This window comes from Benincasa hispida, unplaced genomic scaffold, assembly GCF_009727055.1.
Source record: "Benincasa hispida cultivar B227 unplaced genomic scaffold, ASM972705v1 Contig207, whole genome shotgun sequence".
NCBI classification, from domain to species: domain Eukaryota; kingdom Viridiplantae; phylum Streptophyta; class Magnoliopsida; order Cucurbitales; family Cucurbitaceae; genus Benincasa; species Benincasa hispida.
In genome coordinates, this window is record NW_024064645.1 from 193,661 (window position 1) to 216,948 (window position 23,288).

The following is a 23,288-nucleotide window of genomic DNA, read 5'->3' on the forward strand; positions in this document are numbered from 1 at the left end:
ACCAAACGAAAACAATGTCAAGGCGAATCCAATCCTACTGGCAAACGATCGTAATAGGCCCATTCGGGACATGAGAGTTGTTGATGTCCAAAGAAACTTCTTACAGAAATCATGAGTCCTATTACGATTACTCTCCAGGAATCATAAGGCCTGCCCTTGATGGATCCCGATTCGAAATGAAACCGGGCAAGTCTTAATCATAATTCCAAACAAACAAACATATGTCCAACTAAATAAGATGACCAAAATAACATGTGTCCCAAAAATAGAATAAGTTTCACAAGTCCCCGACTCCTTTTCAAAAGTGTGTATATCAAAACAAGTTTAACCTAAGCTTCTCTCTAAGGTCTCCAAACTTTGGGTGGCAAGGTGCAGTGGATTCAACCGCGAGGGAACTGACCGCTACCTGGAAAAGAGAAAAACATTTGAAAACTGTGAGCTGGTTGTCTAGTGAGTGACACATAGAAATACATTTCTTCTTTAACCTTTCAAATGCTCTAATTTAAAATAAATAACATGCTAGAAAATAACCTCAAGCAACTTGCATAGTATCATACATTTGTCATAGCATTCTAATCAATCATCCTAGCAAACCTTAGTTGAGAACAAACATTCTTAGCTCAGGCTCCCAACGTCCATTCAAGGTCGTGAGACCCGTACTTCGGTCCCTTAATGAAGACTATGGCCAAGAGACTCATACTTCGGTCTCTCATAAAGAACTACCCACGTGCACATGGAGTATACTAAGTGCCGTCAACACCTTAGGTACTTCCTCGGATACCTTCTATACTTTCATACCCAGTACATTAGAAGCATAACATCCATGGGAAATTCTAGCATCATTATCAGTCACATTCATGCTTCACATTTAATAACATGTAGTCGCATTTCTTTTCATACCTTCTTAACATACGCTAGGATTAACAAAACTCATTTAAAGTACAATTATAACTTTAGTTGCTTGGAAAATCATGAACAATAGCATGAAATTCATTTGAACCGCATGTCCCTTTTGTGGACATATTTGAAAACATTTAGTCACTCACAAATCCTTGGACTTGGTTCTTCCCAAGCTTTGTAGGCCTCTCCAATGGACATAGTTCCTACACATAAAAGAATAAGAGTTTAGTTGCTATTTGGCCTCCCTTTTGAGACTACTCTTTTAACTAAGATCATAATTGGCAATCAATTGCCCAAACGTCCAACATTTTCCAAATTCAACTTCTAACGTAAATAACTTGGAAGTATAACCCATTTCATGAAAGTTCCTTCTCCAAATATGTTCGTAATTTCATTACCAATGTTACCTCAAATTTTCAGCGTGAAACTCCTCGTGGTTTAACCTGGGCCCTCAAATCTTTCCCAACAGCCCTAACTGCAACTTCCTACTTGAGTAAAGATTCTAGGGTTACTTCCCAAAATATATATAACTCGAATCATAGATCTTTTCTTTCCAAGGTTCCTTCTATAAACTTACTTGGAAGGGTGTCCACGAGAATACCTTAAAGTTTCAGCTCGAAAATCCAAGCGACTCGGTCTAGATCTATGTTTCTTTGTCGAGTGCCCAGAAATTCTTGAAAATGAACCTCTGAATCTTCCTTCCTTCTCCGGCCTTCTTTCCGATGAGATCTCCCTTCCAAAAGCTCGATTTCAGCAACTAGAATCGAAGAGCTTCCCATTGGTACCAAGTTCGCCTGGTTTACTCGAGTAAAACGTCCAAAACGAGCCCTTGAATTTCTCTTTCTTTTTATACTATTGTCTAGCCCTTCACCTGAAATCTCCTTAAATCACCTCACCCATTAATGGAGATCAAGGGTCAAGATTAAGCTATCTATCCAGCTAACTAAAAGAGGAGTCTAAAACTAAGCGTTTAAATTTGGGTGTTTCGAGCAACTTGATTCTCACTGAGGAAACTTAATGGGGAGATGTCCTTACTCAACAAACAATTTCAGGACTCTCTGTCAAATACTCAATGGGAGGGCTCGCTACTCGATGGAAAACTCGATGCTGGGAGCTCACTCGACACGCGCCCTTATTCAATGCTCGAACTCGACATGTGAGCCTTCCTTGCTCACCCTCGACACTCTCCTCCAACCCCGCCCACATATACTCGACACTCGGCAGGATCTACTCGATGCTCGACCCTTCTCGATCACTTATACTCGACCCTCGCCTCCTTCCTTGCTGACTTATACTTGATGCTCGCCTAGCACTTACTCGATGTTTAAGCATCCCTCAATACGATCAACACTTAGCCAAAATTTCCCTTGTCCAGCCAGGATGGTGTGAACGAGAGTTAAGCTTCCTTACTTAACCATTTTTTCCAGTTTCAAACTCATCTTTTACTTCGAAATGTACAAATCCAAACTAACTTAGGTACTTAACCCGACATTTTACTTAACTTAACAGTAAACATCATTAAAAAGGAAAAAATAAGGTGCGGGTCTTACATTGTAGTAGTAGAAGAACGACTTCTTCACATTGGAAACCTGAATTTGGTTCCTCAACTTCTTGAACTTGTCAAAATAGCAATCTCCTTGACCTCACTATTGGGGTCAACGATGAGGAGGAGCTTTCTCAAGAAATGAAAGCGGTGAAATTTTGAAAATTTAAATTAAATTTGAAAAAAAGTCTAGCCGAAAACACACTAGAACACACACGGGGTTTTTCACACAGACGAGTTGCTAAGGTTTGTGGTTGTTGTCATTGAATGTAGGTCCGATGTGGTTTGAAGTCGTGCAATGGTCAGATGTTTGTGTCATGTCTACCATCGCCAGAGGAGGCTCACCGGTGAAAAGAAACACAAGAAGAAGCAATAGAAGAAAACGACGAGAGTAGGATGGGGTCCGCAATTGGAGGAAAAAGGAAGGGAAAGAAGAAGATTCCATTACCAGCAATTTGGAATAATAAAGAATCTGAAAATAGGATTTATACAAATGTCAAATGTTCAAAATATAAAAAATGGATAACACACCTTTAGTATTATGTTACTAAATAGCCTTCCATTGCAAATTGTCTGAAAAAAACTTAGTAATGCCTTCAATGTTGACCTTAATAAGTAGTGCTTGCCCTATTTTTTATTAAATTACAAATCTTTTACTCTAGACTATAAAAGTTGTCTATTTACCTCTTAAATTTATAAAATTACAAATTTAGTTTCTCAATTTTGATTTCTTTTATATATAAAAATAATAATATTGATCTACTAAATGTAAAACTAAAAATTTAGATCTCATTTATAACCATTTCATTTTTTGCTTTTAGTTTTTGAAAATTAAGTCTATTTCCTCCTCATTTCTTACAATAATTTGCATCTTTTTCTTAAATATAATAGTTGCATTCTTAGCCAAATTATAAAAACAAACACAAGTTTTTGAAAACTGTTTTTTATAGTTTTCAAAATTTGGGTTGGTTTTTCAAACTAGTGATAAAAAGTAGATAACAAATGAAGAAATTTTGAGGTGAAAATAATGTCTATTAGCTTAATTTAAAAATCAAAAACAAAAAATGAAATGCATTTCATTTCACTTTTAAAAATCGAGGCAACTAATAAAAACTTGTAAAAATTCAGAGACCAAATAAACAAATATCAAAATTCTTACATCCCCAAATAGATAGATCAAATTTCCTGAGGTGGTTATAATGGGATTGATTATCAAGGAGATTAATAAAAGCAATCAAAAGATCCAACCCTTTCAATGCTACCTATACCCCATACCATACAAAATAGTAGCTTATGACCAAAACTAAGAATGAAACTGGGAGCTGCAAACATAATATACGAAACAGCAACTCTAACTCACAATATTCAAGACATGGTCTTTACAAACATATCTAGTTTTCGTCATAACTAGTACACTCCAAATTGTGGATTCATCTTCATCCATCAAATCAAAGAGCAGGTTGTAGATCATGAAAGTCGCTCGTACGGCCTCCACTCCTTGACACTCGCTCTTAATGCCTCCGGAACAACAGCAGACCAGGAGTGCAATTCTGGAAATGGTCCAGTCAGAGCAAGATAATTCTCACCCTTCTCTTTCGGCAATTTTTTCCAACACAACTGCAATTAAGACTTCAAAGTGAGATCTTCGACTACCATAGGCGTACACAGCAATTGTATACTTATCCACATTTCTATGTCCAAAATACCAAATGATTATGAAGCGATACTAACTGAATCTTAAAGTCTAACATTTCATCAGTTTTTATTTCGACAACATCATGACTTACACGAAGAATAAGAATCTAACTAAACATATCAAAGAAAAGATAAACAAATAACTAAAAACATAAAAATTAAATTAAATTAAAATGTAATCTAATCTAAATTTAAAAAAATAACATTCAAATTTAAATAAAACAAATCTCTTAATTGCCACTATACTTAGATGTGCAACTATAGGTCAACATCGTGACCTAGAATGCCTTATAAGGTTCTGAAGATCCTATTTACAGCCTCCAATATGATATTCAGATATTCATTTGGACTGCTCATATGCTGTCTAACAAATCTAACAAAATATGCAATGGTTGGTATTGTATGTGAAAGATACATTAAAGCACAAACCATCACTCCCCCTCAAATTGGTTTGGAGATATTTTCAATTGTCAACTTGTCAAATCGTAACTTTGAGAGCTTCTAAGTTAACACACCGACAATTTTCTTTGTTGTTCAGAATACACAACAGTTTTCTTTGTTGTTAGAAGATAAAGAATACACATTATTCTGACATCAATCTTCTCCCTTATAAAGTGTTTATCAAGCTCGATATGTTATCACGAAGGACTTGATTGTGTCATCTTTGCCATAGTAAATATGCATAGGCACCCATCTAGAAGAATTTCAACTTTTCCAACAGTCCCTTTATCCATGAACTCTCAAAATTGTCATGGGCTGCCCTGAGTTCTACTTCATCATTACTTCTAGCTACCATACTTTTCTTTTTGCTTCACCTGGTAACTAGATTTCCTTCAACAAACAAACAATAATCAAAAGTAGATCTTCTATCTATCATGCTACTTGCCAAATTAGCATCGGTGTAAATTTCATTTAGTAGTTGTACTTCTTAAAAAGTATGCCTTTGAAGTTCCTTATGAATATTTTAAGATCCTATAAATTGCTTCAAAGTGAGATGGCCCTTGGGCATGCATGAACTTGCTTGCCATAATAACTTAAAAGCAATTTCTAGACAGTGTGAGATAAATAAATAAGTTGTTCCACAAGTCTTTGGAATTTTTCTCATCTTTACCTCTTCCTTGCCGCAACCTGCAATTTTAAATTTGATTCCATAGGAATTTTTGTTCTCCTACAACCAAGTAAGTTTTCTTCTTTAAGCAAATCAATAGTATATTTTCTTTTATTGACAAGAATACCTTTTTCTGACGTAGGAATTCAGGAAACACTTCAAAAGTCCAAAGTCTTTTGATTTGGAATTCATTTGCTAGGTTTTTATTAAAACTATTTAGTCTAGCCTCATCATTACCTCTAAGGATGATACCATTAAAACAATCATCTTGTCATTTCCAATGTCTATAGAAAATAGTATGATCTACTAAACTCTGGAAAAACCAGATGTGTGTGGCTAGACACGAGTGGTTGATGTTCATGAAACCATGAGTTGCAATTAGCTCCAGGGGCAAATTGAAAGAGAATTAATTGGTTCTATGTCGTTTCTTTTTATGAAAATAATAGATCTTTTTACTGAAGGATCATAAAAAATAAGCTCCCCATCAATTATTTCAAAGATCAAAGAGACTACGACTAGTGATACTGGAGACGACAATGGCAGATAAAACAGCGACTACGAATCATGATTGGTGTTTCCAGAGCGCAAACTAGTGTTTTAAAAAGACCTCTCGGGCGTGCGTTGAGCCTTGGGATTTGTTATTATTTGAAAAAAATAGTAATAATTAAGGGGTTTTCTTCTTTATTAACTAAAAAAATCAAATTTAGTGAACCTAAATGCAAAATTTCTTGTTTATAGATCTTTTTTTCCTTCATGTTTCCAATTCAACTAAGCTTTCTCTTCTTAATATAGTATTTTTATACATAGTGCGCCTAGAAAAAAAGCCCGTGCTTTTCTTTGCCCCTTGCACTTAAGCCCCAAAAGACTATTGTGCTTCATTATGTCTTGAGCTTTAAAAGACACCGGCGAAAACAATGAATGATTGATAGAAATGAAGTAACGAACAAACCTAGTAGAGATTGCCAACGGAAAATAGATGGCGTGGAGGAGGGTGGCTAAGGCTTTTTTCATGGCTAAGGTTTCAACTCTAAATCGTGTACCTTTTGAGAGAAAATAAAATTCTCATTCACTTTTCCCTTGGAACTATTTACAAAAACAAATATAGTTAAGCTAGGATATATAAAAATGATCCAACTGAAAAATAGGAGATTCCCTTAATTAAAAAAAAGAAATAAAAATGTGTCATAGACAAATAATTAAAAATATAAAATTAGACTAAAAACTAATATTAAAAAAAGATAATATTTAAATTTAAATACAACAAATTTGGGTTAAAACACCACTATGGTCATTGTACTTTGGGTTATATTCTATACCTATATTTGCACTAAATTGTAGTACTTTCAGTTGTCCAAATTGCAGTACCAATACTTACAATACCTCTTAAATTTCATAAAACTTCTATCAAAATTGGTGAAACAATAATAATCATTTTTATATAAGAAAAGACACTATGTGAATAGATTTTCACAATTTATAAAGGGAATCTTAATTAGAGACCTTTTTTTCTTTTTGGAAAAAACCAACAATAAACTACAACAAAAAGTACAAGGGCTAAAATTGAATATTTAAAAGTGTATAAACTAAAATAGAACAAAACCAAGAGTACCAAGACCAAAATGATATTTTAACCAACAAATCTACATCACTACTACCATAAGATGACCTCATACCAACAATATAATAAATTAAGGTTAAATCACACCTTACATTATATATGGCAAAATGTTGGAGCTTTCAAATTTTCACACGCCGAGATAGCGCATAATAATAAGAAAAATTATAATAGGAAGCAAAATAAGGGAAAATATCAACCAATATAGCACCATTTAAAAATAATTGCACATGTTGACCAACCACCTTTTAATTTTTTTTCAATTTCCAAGTTTGCCCTCCTCTATTCCTATTCCTTTTCTTTTTTCTTTTTTTTTCCTTTTTCTTCTTCTTTCCTCCGTATTCTCCGTTCTTTTTTTTTTCTTTTTTTCCCCTATTTCTTCTCCTCTCCTGCTGTGTGTTCTTCATTCCTTTTTTTTTTTCATTTGGCTTCTTTTTTTTTTTTTTGTTTTTTTTTCATTGCTTATTTTTACTTTTTAATTTCTTTTTCTTTCTTTTTTCGTTGTTAATTTTGATTTTCAATCTTCAATTTTTTCATTGTTAATTTTTTTATTGCTTAGTTTTACTTTTTAATTAAAAATTAATTGATTTAAAAAATGGAGAAAGCTAGGTTTCAAACCAAGGAACTAAAAGAGCTACTTTTCTCAATTTTTTAAATTTGAGATCTTTTTTAAAAACGGAATGAGAAATGGGAATGTTACAAAGAGACTTCCTTTTTTATTTGCAGGACTTTAAAAGTATGAAATTTAACGGTAATAAACTTCTATCACTAATAGCCTGTGATATCAATAACAGACTTAGTTTATTGGTGACAGAGTTCCTATCACTGACAAACTATGTGAATCAATGATATAATTTAGGTGGATATCGTAATATTTGTGTATTGATAATACCAATTATTAGTGATATTAGTGATAGAACTTAGATATCAATCATATTCATATATCAGTATATCGATACTTGAGTAGATATTAGCGATAGAAGCCTATTAGTGATAAAAGTCTTTTATTAATAATCATGGTAAAAGTTTCTCAATAATAGCCACTGATAACTTTAAGTTTTAATCTTTCAAAATTGATAGTGACTAATTATAGCCACTAATATTTTATGTCATCGATAACTTAATCTTTGATGATTGCTTTCACAGTTAATAGCCACATATAGCAGTCTATCATTGATAGCCAACTTAATTAATTCAGTTAATAAAGTTGAATCTCGAACTAAAGTGTAAGTGGGATGCATAGAAGCTATCACTAATAGTATGTTACAATAATAGAAGTTGTTATAATTCTATTGTTAGGATTTTCCATTATTGTAAATATTTTGTTATATTTCCTTTTCTATGCTTCTTGTATATATTCAAATCTTTGGTGAATGAATAGAGTATTCTGATTCTCTCTCAAACCTAAGAGTTTCAGAGCACTCTAAACAAACTTAGGGTTTTGTGAACCTTAGGGTTTGAGAATTTAGAACCCGCTTTTGTCACGTCTAGTATTTTGTGGAGGAGTGAGTTTACATCTTTGTTCACAGCCGCCGTCTTCCGTTTGTTTGCCACCAGAAAAAAAACAAAACAAAACAAAAACAAAAAAGTAGTTGTTCGGCACCGCCCAATCTGTCGAGGAGCCCAGTCGCGATCTATAGAACCCTAAAGTCCGGACTCTATCTTACCAGCGCGTGAGGCTCGCGCACCACCTTGCTTTTCTACCATCGATCCACGTGCCGGCGCATGTAGGCGCGTGTGCCACCTATTTTTGTTCGTCTTCTGTGGGTTTTCTCAGTTTTGTTGACTCTTCTTAGTGGTGTGTTTGTTTGGGATATATAGATATACTAACTACTTGTAAAGACATCTCTTCGGTAAATTAGGGTTTGATTCTCTGTTGTCCAGTGTCTATTTTTTTTAGGTAATGACTGATAAGAAACCAGTAGTCATGTCTGAGATTGTTCCTATAGTGTCAAAAGTAACTGAACACAAGTTGAATGGATCCAACTACTATTCATAGAGATCAAATGTTCGCCACTTTATTAGGAGCATGGAGATGGATGATAACATCACATAAGAGCCACCGATTGATGCTAATAAAAAGATTTGGTGGCGGGACGATTCAAGAATGCAAAGATTTGGTGGCGGAACAATTCAAGAATTCTATTGACCGTGAAATCATTGAACTAGTAAATCATTGCGAATCAGTCAAGGAACTATTGGAATATTTGGATTTTCTTTATTCTGGGAAAGAGAATATTAATAGAGTGTTTGATGTTTGTAAATACATGTGCGGAATTCAATGCCTTGATGCCAATCAGCACGAATCCAAAAGTTCTAATGGCTCAACGTGAAAAGTTGTTTATCATGAGTTTTTTAGTAGGTCTTGCACCTAAATATGAGATGGCCAAAGATCAAGTGTTGTCAAGCTCAAATATCTCATCGTTGGAAGAAGCTTACACTCGAATACTTCATACCGAGAAGACACAAGCAATTACGTCATCTGATTCTAGTAGTGCTTTGATTGGGCGCACAAATGATTATAGAGGTAATAAGGGGTTTGAATCAAAAAGCTCCAAAGATCATCCCAATAACCAAAGATTAAATCCAGAAGGTGTTGTTTGCTATTACTGTCATAAACCTGGCTATACAAAACGTGAATATATAAGATTGATGAATAAGGGTCAAAGGGTGCCATCACCCTCTGCACATGTCGCCTCAACTCCTGATAATCTTGACAAGTCAATTACGATTTATGCAGAGGAGTTTGCTAAATTTCAACAGTATCAAAAGTCATCGAGGGCATCATCTTTTACTCCCATTACGGCCATCGCAGAGACAGTAACATTTCTAAATGCCTTCTTTCCTCCACGTCAAAATGGGTCATTGACTCTGGTGCTACAGACCATATGACAGGTAACCCCAGTTTACTCTCTAATCTTTGTACATCTACCTCTTCACCTAATGTCACCATAACTGATGGAACCTCCACTTCTGTTTTAGGATCAGGAACCGTCCATCTTACTGAATCAATTTCTTTGTCATCAGTTTTAAATTTACCACATTTCTCGTTTAATTTGATTTCAATCAGTAAACTCACTCGTGATCTTTATTGTTGTGTCTCTTTTTTTCCTGGTTATTGGATCTTACGACGAAGTAGACTATTGGTAAAGGGCGTGAATTTGGAGGTCTTTACATCTTTGAGCCATAAACACCTACGGCCATCACATGCTCAAGCGTGTCGTCTCCCTTTGAAAAACATTGTTGTTTAGGTCATCAATCTATCTCTATGTTGAAGAATCTTCGTTCACAACTTCAACATTTGTCTTCTTTAGATTGTGAGTCATGTCAGTTTGCTAAATTTCATCGTTTGAGTTTGTATCCTCGAGTCAATAAACGAGCTAGTGCTCCTTTTGAATTAGTTCATTCTGATGTTTAGGGTCCATGTTATGTTGAGTCATGTTATTCTATAATTAGGATTTTCAATTCTTGTAAATATTTTGTGATATTTTCCTTTTCTATGCTTTGTACACTTGTATATATTCATATCTTTGGTGAATGAATAAAGCATTCTGATTTTTTCTCAAACCTAAGAGTTTTACATGGTATCAGAGCTCTCTAAATAAACTTAGGGTTTTGTGAACCTTAGGGTTTGAGAATTTAGAACCCATTTGTGATACGTTTAGGGTTTTGTGGAGAGGTGAGTTTACTCACAGTCACTGTCTTCAGTTCGTTCGCCATCGTTAGTCGCCGCCGCCGGGAAAAAAAATAAAATTAAACATAAAAATAATTAAAATAAAAAATAAAAAAATAAAAAGCTGTTTTTTGACACCGCCATTCCAAAGAGAAAGCCAGCCGCCGATCTAAAAAACCCCCAAAGTTCGGTTGTCATCTGACCAGCGCGTGAGGCTCATCGCCGCCTGTTCCAACCTGCTGTCCGTCCACGCGCCGGCACGTGTAGGCGCGTGCGTCGCCATTTTTTCGTCCATCTTCATGAGGTTTACTCAGTATTGTTGGTTCTTCTTAGTGGTGTGTTTGTTTAGGATATATAGATATACTCATTGCTTGTGTAGACATCTCTTCGGTAAATTAGGGTTTGATTCTTTGCTGTCCGGTGTCTACTTTTTGAGGTAATGGCTGATAAGAAACCAGTAATGTCTGAGATTGTTCTATGGTGTCAAAAGTAACTGAACACAAGTTGAATGGATCCAACTACTATTCATGGAGATCAAATCCAAGAGGTGTTGTTTGCTTATTTTATGATTAAAACCTGGCCATACGAAACGTGAAATGCAGAAGATTGTTGAATAAGGGTCAAAGGATGCCATCACCCTCTGCACATGTTGCTCTTACTCCTGATAATCTTGACAAGTCAATTACAATTTCTACAAGGGAGTTTGCTAAATTTCAGCAGTATCAGAGTCATTGAAGGCATCATCTTCTACTCCCATTACGACATCGCGAGAAAAGTAACATTTCTAAATGCCTTCTTTTTCTCCACGTAAAATGGGTCATTGACTCTGCACTACAGACCATATGTCAGGTAACCCCGTGTTTATTCTTTTCCCATTGGTACATCTATCTCGTCACCTATTTTCACTCTCGTGATGAACCTCCATCCAGTTTTAGGATCAGGAATCGTCCATCTCACTGAATCAATTTCTTTGTTCATCAGTTTTTAAATTACCAAATTTCTTATTTAATTTAATTCAATCAGTAAACTCACTCATGATCTTCATTGTTGTGTCTCCTTTTTCACTGGTTATTGCTATTTTCAGGATCTTTACGACGAAACAGGACTATGGTAAAGGGCGGGAAGTTGAGGTCTTTACATCTTTGAACACAAACACTTACGGCCATACATGCTCTAGTGTGTCTCTCCTTTGAAGAGCATTGTCGTTTGGGTCATCCGTCTATCTCTGTGTGAAGAACTCTTCGTCCACAACTTCAACATTTGTCTTCTTTAGATTGTGAGTCATGTCAGTTTGCTAAATTTCATCGTTTGAGTTCGTATCCTCGAGTCAATAAACGAGCTAGTGCTCCTTTTGAATTAGTCTATTCTGATGTTTGGGGTCCCTGTCCTATTGAGTCCAAAGGAGGCTTTAGGTATTTTCTTACATTTGTCGATGACTATTCTCGTGTTACATGGTTATATTTAATGAAAAGTCGTCCTGAGTTACTTTCTCATTTTCGTAACTTCCATGCCGAAATTCAAACTCAGTTTAGTGGTATTCTTAAAATCCTACGGAGTGATAATGCTAAGGAATATTTCTCTCATACACTCAAGTCTTATTTAGATGCCTATGGCATTCTTCATCAATCTTCTTGTGTTGAGATACTCCATCTCAAAATGGGGTTGCAGAACGAAAAAATCGTCATCTCCTTGGGACAGCCAGAGATTTGATGTTTCAGATGCATGTTCCAAAATCCTTTTGGGCTGATACTGTTTCTACAGCTCGTTTCTTAATAAATCGCATGCCCTCTTCCATTCTTAAGGGTGATACCTTTTCGTACTTTATGCCCCAAGCAACATTTGTTTCCCATTCAACCCAGAATATTTGGTTGTACCTACTTTGTTCGGGATGTTTGGCCTCAGCATACCAAGATGGATCCAAAGTCCTTAAAATGTATTTTCCTTGGTTATTCCCATGTCCAAAAGGGGTATCGGTGTTATTGTCCTAGTCTTAATAAATATTTAATCTATCTTGATATCACGTTTTTTGAACATACCCCATTTTTCTCATCACCGTCTTTCTCTTTGAATAAGAGTCAGGGGGAGCATAAGGAATTAGAGGATGATTTCCTTGTCTACACAGTTATTTCTCCTTCTGATCCTCTTCCTGATTCATCTCTTCCTGTGGCTACCTCTACTCTTCCTGATTCATCTCTTCCTCCCATCGTTAAGGTCTATACTCGACGACAACCTTCTCCAGTTCCATGCCCTATACCAGAGTCTTCTTCGTCATTGGATCCAGAAACGGGTGATGATCTTCCTATTGCTCTTCGTAAAGGTAAACGTACTTGTGCTCATACTATTTCCTCTTTTGTTTCATATAACCATTTGTCACCTTCCACATGTTCATTCATTGCATCCTTAGAGTCTGTATCCATCCCGAAAACTGTCCATGAGGCTTTGTCTCATCCTGGTTGGTGTGCCGCAATGGTAGAGGAGATGACTGCCTTAGAAGATAATTGTACTTGGGATTTAGTTTCTCTCCCTGCAGGAAAGAAAGCTATCGGTTGCAAATGGGTGTTTGTAGTTAAAGTCAATTCTGATGGTTCTTTTGCTCGGTTAAAAGCGCGCCTCGTAACGAAAGGCTACGCACAAACTTATGGCGTTGACTATGCTGATATTTTTTCTCCTGTAGCCAAAATGGCATCTGTAAGGTTGTTTATTTCATTAGCTTCAATCAATCATTGGCCTTTACATCAGCTTGATATTAAAAATTCATTTCTTCATGGTGATCTTCAAGAAGAGGTGTATATGGAGCAACCACTAGGGTTTATTGCTCAGGGGGAGAATGGAACGGTGTGTCGCCTTCGTAAATCCTTGTATGGATTAAGGTAAAGCCCACGAGCTTAGTTTGGTAAATTTAGTTAGGTGATTGAAAGCTTTGGAATGCGTAAGAGCAGGTCAGATCATTCCGTCTTTTTTTAAGAGATCTGAGGGTGGTGTCATCTTGTTAGTCGTATATGTGGATGATATTGTGATTACTGATGATGATGCTTTAGGTATCCAGTCTCTAAAGACCTTTCTTCACAGTCAATTCCATACAAAAGATTTGGGCATGTTGAAATACTTCTTAGGAATTGAGGTAATAAGAAGCAAGAAAGGAATTCTATTGTCACACAGAAAATATGTACTTGACTTGTTGACTGAAACAGGAAAGCTAGGGGCTAAGCCATGTAATACCCCAATGATGCCCAACTTACAACTCACGAAAGATGGAGAATTGCTAAAAGATCCTGAAAGATATAGGAGGTTAGTGGGAAAACTTAATTACCTTACAGTGACTTGACCCGACATAGCCTATTCAGTAAGTATTATGAGTCAGTACATGTCATGCCCTACAGTTGATCATTGGGCTGCATTGGAACAGATTCTTTGTTATTTGAAGGCTGCTCCCGGACGTGGTTTATTATATAAGGATTATGGTCATACTAATATTGAATGTTTCTCAGACGCTGATTGGGCAGGATCTAAAGAAGATAGAAGATCAACCTCAGGGTATTGTGCTTTTGTTGGTGGTAATTTGATTTCTTGGAAGAGTAAGAAGTAAAATGTGGTGTCACGTTCAAGTGTAGAATCAGAATATAGAGTAATGACACAATCTTTGTGTGAATTGATTTGGATATATGAACTTCTTGTTGAGTTGGGGTTTGACATCACCACATTGACAAAGTTGTGGTGTGATAATCAAACAGCACTTCATATTGCTTCTAATCCAGTTTTTCATGAAAGGACTAAACATATTGAAGTTGATTTCCATTTTGTACGCGAGAAAATTCAACAAGGGTTGGTATCTACAGGATATGTGAAGACTGGAGAACAATTAGGAGATATCTTCACGAAAGCATTGGATGGAAGACGTATAGATTATCTATGTAACAATTTGGGCATGATTAACATATATGCTCCAACTTGAGAGGGAGTGTTATAATTCTACAATTAGAGTTCTNTATCACAGAGAAAATATGTACTTGACTTGTTGACTGAAAGCTAAGGGCTAAGCCATGTAGTACCCCAATGATGCCCAACTTACAGCTCACAAAAGATGGAGAATTGCTAAAAGATCCTGAAAGATATAGGAGGTTAGTCGGAAAACTTAATTACCTTACAGTGACTCGACCCGACATAGCCTATTCAATAAGTATTGTGAGTCAGTACATGTCATGCTCTACAATCGATCATTGGGCTGCATTGGAACAGATTTTTTTGTTATTTGAAGGCTGCTCCCAGGCATGGTTTATTATATAAGGATTATGGTCATACGAATATTGAATGTTTCTCAGACGCTAATTGGGCAGGATCTAAAGAAGACAGAAGATCAACCTCAGGATATTGTGTTTTTGTTGGAGGTAATTTGATTTCTTGGAAGAGTAAGAAGTAAAATGTGGTGTCACGTTCAAGTGCAGAATCAGAATATAGAGCAATGGCACAATCTGTGTGTGAATTGATTTGGATATATGAACTTCTTGTTGAGTTGGGATTTGAAATCACCACACTGACAAAGTTGTGGTGTGATAATCAAGCAGCACTTCATATTGCGTCTAATCCAGTATTTCATGAAAGGACTAAACATATTGAAGTTGATTGCCATTTTGTACGTGAGAAAATTCAACAAGGGTTAGTATCTACAGGATATGTGAAGACTAGAGAACAATTAAGAGATATCTTCACGAAAGCATTGGATGGAAGACGTATAGATTATCTATGTAACAAGTTGGGCATGATTAACATATATGCTCCAACTTGAGGGGGAGTGTTATTCTATAATTAGGATTTTCCATTCTTGTAAATATTTTGTGATATTTTCCTTTTGTGATATTTTCCTTTTCTATGCTTTGTACACTTTGTATATATTCATATCTTTGGTGAATGAATAAAGTATTCTGATTATTTCTCAAACCTAAGAGTTTTACAAGTCCAAAGGAGGGTTTAGGTATTTTGTTACATTTGTCGATCACTATTCTCATATTATGTGGTTATATTTAATGAAAAGTCATTCTGAGTTACTTTCTCATTTTCGTAACTTTCATGTTGAAATTCAAACACAGTTTAGTGGTGCTCTTAAAATCCTACGGATTATAATGTTAAGGAATATTTCTCTCATGCACTAAGTCTTATTTAGATGCCCATGGTATTCTTCATCAATCTTCTTGTGTCGATACTCCATCTCAAAATGGGGTTGCACAACGAAAGAATCGTCATCTCCTTGACACAACCAGAGCTTTATGTTTTAGATGCATGTTCCAAAATCCTTTTGGGCTGATATTGTTTCCACTGCTTGTTTCTTAATAAATCGCATGCCCTCTTCCATTCTTAAGAGTGAGATACCTTTTCGTACTTTATGTCCCAAGTAACATTTGTTTCCCATTCCACCCAAAATATTTTGTTGTACCTGCTTTGTACGGGATGTTCGGCCTCTACATACCAAGCTGGATTTAAAGTCTTTAAAATGTATTTTCCTTGGTTATTCCCGTGTCCAAAGGGGTATCAATGTTATTGTCCGAGTCTAAATAAATATTTCGTCTCTCCTAATATCACGTTTTTTTAACATCCCATTTTTTTCATCACCATCATTCTCTCCGAATAAGAGTTAGGGGGAGAATAAGGAATTAGAGGATGATTTCCTTGTCTACACAGTTATTTCTCCCCCCGATCCTTTTCCTGATTCATCTCTACATGTGGCTACCTCTACTCTTCCACCCATCGTTAAGGTCTATACTCGACAACAACCTCCTTCAATTCCATGCCCTGTACCAGAGTCTTCTTCGTCAGTGGATCCAGAAACGAGTGATGATCTCCCTATTGCTCTTCGTAAAGGTAAACGTATATCTGCTCATCCTATTTCCTCTTTTGTTTCATATAACCATTTGTCGTCTTCCACATGTTCATTCATTGCATCCTTAGAGTCTGTATCCATCCCTAAAACTATTCATGAGGCTTTGTCTCATCCTGGTTGGTGTGCCACAATGGTAGAGGAGATGACTGCCTTAGATGATAATTGTACTTGGGATTTAGTTTCTCTCCCTACAGGAAAGAAGGCTATCGGTTGCAAATGGGTGTTTGTAGTTAAAGTCAATCCTGATGGTTCCGTTGCTCGGTTAAAAGCATGCCTTGTAGCGAAAGGCTACACACAAACTTATGGAGTTGACTATGCTGATACTTTTTCTCCTGTAGCAAAAATGGCATCTGTGAGGTTGTTTATTTCATTAGCTTCAATCAATCATTGGCCTTTACATCAGCTTGGTATTAAAAATGCATTTCTTCATGGTGATCTTCAAGAAGAGGTGTATTATGGAGCAACCACCAGGGTTTGTTGCTCAGGGGGAGAATGGAACGGTGTGTCGCCTTCGTAAATCTTTGTATGGATTAAAGTAGAGCCCATGAGCTTGGTTTGGTAAATTTAGCAAAGTGATCGAAAGCTTTGGAATGCAGAAGAGCACGTCAGATCATTTGGCCTTTTTTAAGAGATCTGAGGGTGGTGCCATCGTGTTAGTCATATATGTGGATGATATTGTGATTACTGGTGATGATGCTTTAGGTATCCAGTCCTTAAAGACCTTTCTTCACAGTCAATTCCATACAAAAGATTTGGGCATGTTGAAATACTTCTTAGGAATTGAGGTAATAAGAAGCAAGAAAGGAATACTATTATCATAGAGAAAATACGTACTTGACTTGTTGGCTGAAACAGGGAAGCTAGGGACTAAGGCATGTAGTACCTCAATGATGCCCAACTTACAGCTCATAAAAGATGGAGAATTGTTAAAAGATCCTGACAGATATAGAAGGTTAGTCAGAAAACTTAATTACCTTACAGTGACCGACTCGATATAGCCTATTCAATAAGTATTGTGAGTCGGTACATGTCATGCCCTACAGTCGATCATTGGGCTGCATTGGAACAAATTCTTTGTTATCTGAAGACTGCTCCCAGGTGTGGTTTATTATATAAGGATTATGGTCATACTAATATTGAATGTTTCTCAGACGTTGATTGGGCAGGATCTAAAGAAGACAGAAGATTAACCTCAGGGTATTGTGTTTTTGTTGGTGGTAATTTGATTTTTTGGAAAAGTAAGAAGCAAAATCTGGTGTCACGTTCAAGTGCGGAATCAGAATATAGAGCAATGGCACAGTCTGTGTGTGAATTGATTTGGATATATCAACTTCTTGTTGAGTTGGGATTTGAAATCACCACATCGACAAGGTTGTGGTGTGATAATCAAGCAGCACTTCATATTGCGTCTAATCCAGTATTTCATGAAAGGACTAAACATATTGAAGTTGATTGTCATTTTGTACGTGAGAAAATTCAACAAGGGTTGGTATCTACAAGATATGTGAAGACTGGAGAACAATTAGGAGATATCTTCACAAAAGCATTGGATGGAAGACGTATAGATTATCTATGTAACAAGTTGGGCATGATTAACATATATGCTCCAACTTGGGGGGAGTGTTATAATTCTATTGTTAGGATTTTCCATTATTGTAAATATTTTGTTATATTTTCCTTTTCTATGCTTTGTACACTTATATATATTCATATCTTTCTATGCTTTGTACACTTGTATATATTCATATCTTTAGTGAATGAATACAGTATTCTGATTCTCTCTCAAACCTAAGACTTTTACAGAAGCTATTAACGATAGCATGTTATTTGATGGTAAAAAGGAATGACATAAGTTATCTCTGATAGCATGTCTTTAGTGATAGAAGCCATTACCGATAACCACGATATAAGTGATATCAGTTATATTAGTGATGTTGGTGAGAACTTAGGTGATATCCATATATCGATGACATCAATGATATAAAAGTCCATTCCATTTGATGAAATTCTATCATTGATAGCCACTGCTAAAAGCTATCGGTGATAGCCACTAATAGAAGCTATTAATGATATTCACATATCAACGAAGGTGTATATTATTTAAATGAATGATATTAATGATTTTGGTGATTTTAGTGATATGACTTAGGTAGATATCAATGGTAGTCACTTATAGGCCTCTCATTGATAGACTTATATCACTTATAGCTTTAAATGTTAATCTTTGAAAGTTGATAGTTTCCTTTCAAAGTTGATAACAACTTATAAAGGTCTATCTTCGATAGTGACTGATAGTCATAAATGTTAATATTTCAAGTTTGATTCCAATTGATGAAAGTGTACCAATGATAACCACTGATAACTAATAGCAAACTGAAAGCTAATATTTCAAGTGTTACTATCAAGTATTAACATTTCTCAAATTGAAAGCTATCACTGATAGCCCACACGTAGCTCACCATTTCGCCTTCTTCTTCTTATTTTTTCAAATTGAAAGCTATCACTGATAGTTGTTGCCAGTGATATCTGGCACTAATTTTGTGCTATATCCCTAATATGTTTATCTTTGTGCTACATCTTTTACTATTTTAGGCCTCATTGTTATTTGTGCAACCAACCCTACAATAATGCCTTTTTTTTTTTTTTACAATTTAATAACATGCCATACCTGTTTAGGAAATACTTCTGAAAGAGCCTCAATCACAGAATTATTTGGCCAGAAGCAATCGGTTGAGGATACTTCACTGCATATACCATTGTCAGTAACGTTGACTACTTCATTCCCTCCACAATTTATCATGAGCCGACCACCAACCATCAATCTATCTTTCAAATCCAACCACATGCCAACCTATTATAGAAATGCAATTAAAAGATTAACATCATATGCATAAGAAAAGTGTCATGGTTTAGCTTTGCAAAGTTTTGATTTGTCTTCTCTGGGTTATTTGGATCGACTTACATGAGGAGATCTTTTATTTCTTTGCTGGTGATGATTTTTCCAAAACTATTTTCATTGGGTCAATAGTTCTTGCAAAGCTGAAGAGCTGTTCGAGGGGTCATGTCCAGAAATGGCTTGAAGTTTGGGAGCTTGATAAATCAATCTATTTGGTACTAAGAAGCTGTCTGTTTGTGCTGTATTAAGTTGCTTTATGATGAGTTTTAAAAGGGTTTTTTTTTTTTGTTGGTTGGTGGTCGATTCTTGGTTTTATTTGGAAGATTTGAAGTAGCTATTGGTTTTCAGTATTTGGTGGAGGCCTTATTCATGGTTTCATCATTCATTCACAAAGTCTCTAAGTCCTTCAGATGAAGATTTTGGAAAAGTTCTTGGTTCTTTAAATGTTTATTTATTTACATGGCTAATCTATATTTGGTTGTATTTGCTGTTTGTATTTTTCTTTTTCACTCTCTTTGGGAGTTTATTTCCGTGGGCATTGATTCCTTTCCATTATATCAATGAAAAGTTGGTTTTAGTTCAAAAGAAAGGGGAAAAAAGGATTTTTAAAAAAATGATAGAACCAAATCCTTGGACCAAAAAGATCAGTAGGAAGAAAATTAGGCAATTCCAACATATCCTATTGTATGGAAAGTAAATGAATTAGGCATGAAATTTCTAAACCAGACTCAGAATTTTTTTTTGAAAAAAAGAAGAAAAAAAAAAAGAAAAAAGAACATCTATTCAAGGAACATCATTGGTACAGTTACAACTAGTTCATTGGCACATTACTAAGGTGGGACACAGAAATTGAAACACCAAAGCCATAATTACACGCACAAGGTACATAAGGAATATCATCGGTACAGTTACAACTAGTTCATTGGCACATTACTAGAGTGAGACACAGAAATTGGAACACAAAACCCATAATTACACGCAAAATGTACATACCTGTTGCAATTGAGGTAAAATCTTTCCATCAGAAAACAAGTCAATAACAATTCCTGAATATTATATAAATACACATCAGCACAAGGGCGGAGAAAAAAGGAAAGAAGGGCGCAGTTCTCCCCTCTTGATTTGTCATATATTAAAATATATCTATATCTAACAATTAAGATTTTAAAATGTTCTTCCAAAAATTCCCCCTCCCTAAATTTTCAGAATAGAAAGATTTTCATATATAAAAAGTTCCATGTACAATTTTGCCCCTTCCTATGAACATTTCCGACTCTATGCTTGTGTCAGAGTATATAAAAGAAAAGTATAGCTTCTAGTAAAGAATAAAGAAGAAATTAGTTAATATAAAAAGACGTAATACAAAACTGATATTGAAGAAGATTGTGATGGTTCTAGTATGAGATATGACTAATTCAAAAATTAAATAGTCAAATATCCCTTGTAAAATTATATTTTTTTAGTAGTAACTGTCATTGTGATTAAAGAATTTAGGATGAATGAGAGGATTGAATTCTCAGGATCTCGTGTAGCTAAGGAATATGCATCCATGCTTCAAATCCCATGGCATGTTTGCACACTCAGAATTAGATTGGCACATATTTTGGTGAAATTTTGGTTCTCGAACAATATTTGGTGCCAAAACATGTAAAACCGCCTTGAATAGCTGCCATGGAGGAGAATTTCTTGGAGGAAACATATGGATATTCTTCTCTGGCAAGAAAAAAATCCTTCAGTAAGGTTGGTTAGATGGCTAGTTTGGATTATTTGGTTGGCATGCAAATTCAAAGACGCCGAATATGAGTAATCTTAGTTTATTTCAATTCTAAGTTTCATCTCTCCCATATATCAAGATGTTTTTCTTCCTCCCTTCCTCTCTAAATTTAAGACAATAAGGGTCCGTTGTACAGGCTGCTCTATGGTTTCTGTAGCTTTTGGGACCTTTCTAGTGGGTGCTTCTTTGAGACTCCCCATCTTAGCAACATCTTGTACTTTTTCAAATGGAAGTCCGGCTTCCAATAAATCTCTGCTGTATTTGATCATAATGGATGGATGATTGAGTGATGAGCATTTAAATCTCTGCTGCCCAACCTCTTTCATGGAACTCTTCTCCCCAGATAAAAAAAATGTGTCAAAAAATTAAATGAGGGAGAATAGCATATATTTATGTAATTAAGTGTTAGTTAAAAGATTGGTCTTACTTAGGTAACTCTCAGTTTAAGTTTCGAATTACTCCGTTTTTATTTTTCTGTTTCTCCCTGTTTTCATGTTGTTCTGTTTTTTTACCGTATATGACTTCTAAAAGTTAAAGTTCCATTTGATAATCATTTAGTTTTATGTTTTTGTTTTTGAAAAGTAAAAGTCTATTTCATTCACATTTCTTACAATGATTTACATCTTTCTTAAATACAATGGTTGAATTCTTAGCCAAATTTCAAAAACAATAACTTTTTGAACGCTAGTTTTTTTAATTCTCAAAATTTGGCTTGATTTTTTAAATTATTGGTGAAAAGAAGATAATAAAGGAAAGATGTAGAACTAGTGTCCATAGGCTTAATTTTAAAAATAAAATCCACAGTCAAAATGTTTACCAAATGGGGTCTAAGTTACCTTTAGTTTTAGTTTTCAAGGCTGGTTTGTAGCCTGGTAGCCTTTGAATAGGCGTCCCAGGTTGTAAGATGCATTAAAGAAAAATATTTTCCAAGATTGTGTCCAAGAGAATTAATTTTACACTATATGTATTATACATTTGTTCCATAAGAACCGAGAAAAATAGGACCTTACCAGCATAACCCCCAGAGATTCGGACTGATGGATCAAGGGCATCTCCGATGTTAATGTTAAGTATCCCACCATCATCAGAATGCTTCTCAAGAACAGATAGGCCGAGAAATTTTCTTGCTTTATCAATTAGCTGGATTGTTAAGAAACAAACCGTTCAAGATGAAGTCACAGGGTAAAAAAGATGAATGATGTTTAAATTTTCACTAACCATTTTAAAAATGTCAACCAAAGCATAGCTCATTTGGTTAAAGCATTATAACTTCGACCAACAGTTAGATGTTTAAATCTCCACCCCTACTTAAAACCAATACCATTTTAAAAGCAATTTCACACTATGATAGCAAGAATCAGTATAATGTTTGAAAGTAACATTGACTAGAATAAAACTCTGAATGCATTGAGGCAATTGTTGTCAAACTCAAATTTTCTGTCCGCCTCTAATAATGCACTCAGTGGTCGTGCTATCTTAGAAAAGTCTTTAACAAATCATCTATAGAATCCAGCATGCCTCAAGAAGCTTCGCACAGCCTTCATGCTGGTTGGAGGTGGAAGTTTTTCAATTGCGCTTAAAACTTTCATAAGCTAAAAATAATGAAACAAGGAGCCAAACAGAGCAACGGTGGGATAGATCTGAGACTTTTTTTTTGAAAAGGAAACAGTCTTTATTAATCAATATAATTAGTACAAGAGATGAGTACTTTGATAATAAAGGCAAATACAAGGAAATCAATCAGGAAACCAAATGATCAGTAGGTGCACCCGGGTATCTCAACTAGGTTGACACCCCCATAGCACCCTCATCATATCCAACAAATTGAGAATGCCAACAAAGGCTAAAATAAGAGTAGTCTAATGAGGCAATACAATCTGAATGTTGCAACCAAACAAAATATAGAACTAGGCTATAGAAATCTAAATTACATCAAGAAGCTAAGACAAATAAGAGTACTAAAGAAAGCGAAGCTGTTGTCTCTATTTCTGATGCTTCGATTAATCTTCCAATTGACAAAAAGATTGTCAATTTAAACTTATGTCTTGCAAGGAGTAGGCTTCAAAGCAATTAGAAATGGAGCACCAAAGCGAGGCATTGAGCTTTGCTGCCTCAAAGCGATTATACCAAGGAGTTTCAATCCCATTGAATATTCTTTGATTTCTTTCAAACCAGTTTCAACCAGCATTGCTTTTACTCCATTAGTCCATAG

At 35.4% G+C, this 23,288-nt stretch overlaps 1 protein-coding gene across 4 annotated transcripts in view; it reads right to left on the reverse strand.

Annotated features, from left to right (window-relative positions):
* Positions 1–3,579: 3,579 nt before the first annotated feature.
* Positions 3,580–23,288, reverse strand: part of LOC120069080 — a 35,993-nt gene continuing 16,284 nt past the window's right edge. For 2 of the 4 annotated variants that reach the window (XM_039020759.1, XM_039020757.1), the window contains 4 exons: positions 22,087–22,216; positions 20,296–20,348; positions 19,075–19,257; positions 3,580–4,060 (listed from right to left, as the gene is read on the reverse strand). In XM_039020759.1, the coding sequence (XP_038876687.1) occupies positions 3,911–4,060; positions 19,075–19,257; positions 20,296–20,348; positions 22,087–22,216 (516 nt within the window). In that variant the 3' untranslated portion in view covers positions 3,580–3,910. The remainder of the gene's footprint in view (positions 4,061–19,074; positions 19,258–20,295; positions 20,349–22,086; positions 22,217–23,288) is intronic. The other 2 variants (XM_039020756.1, XM_039020760.1) reach the window with 2 other exon arrangements.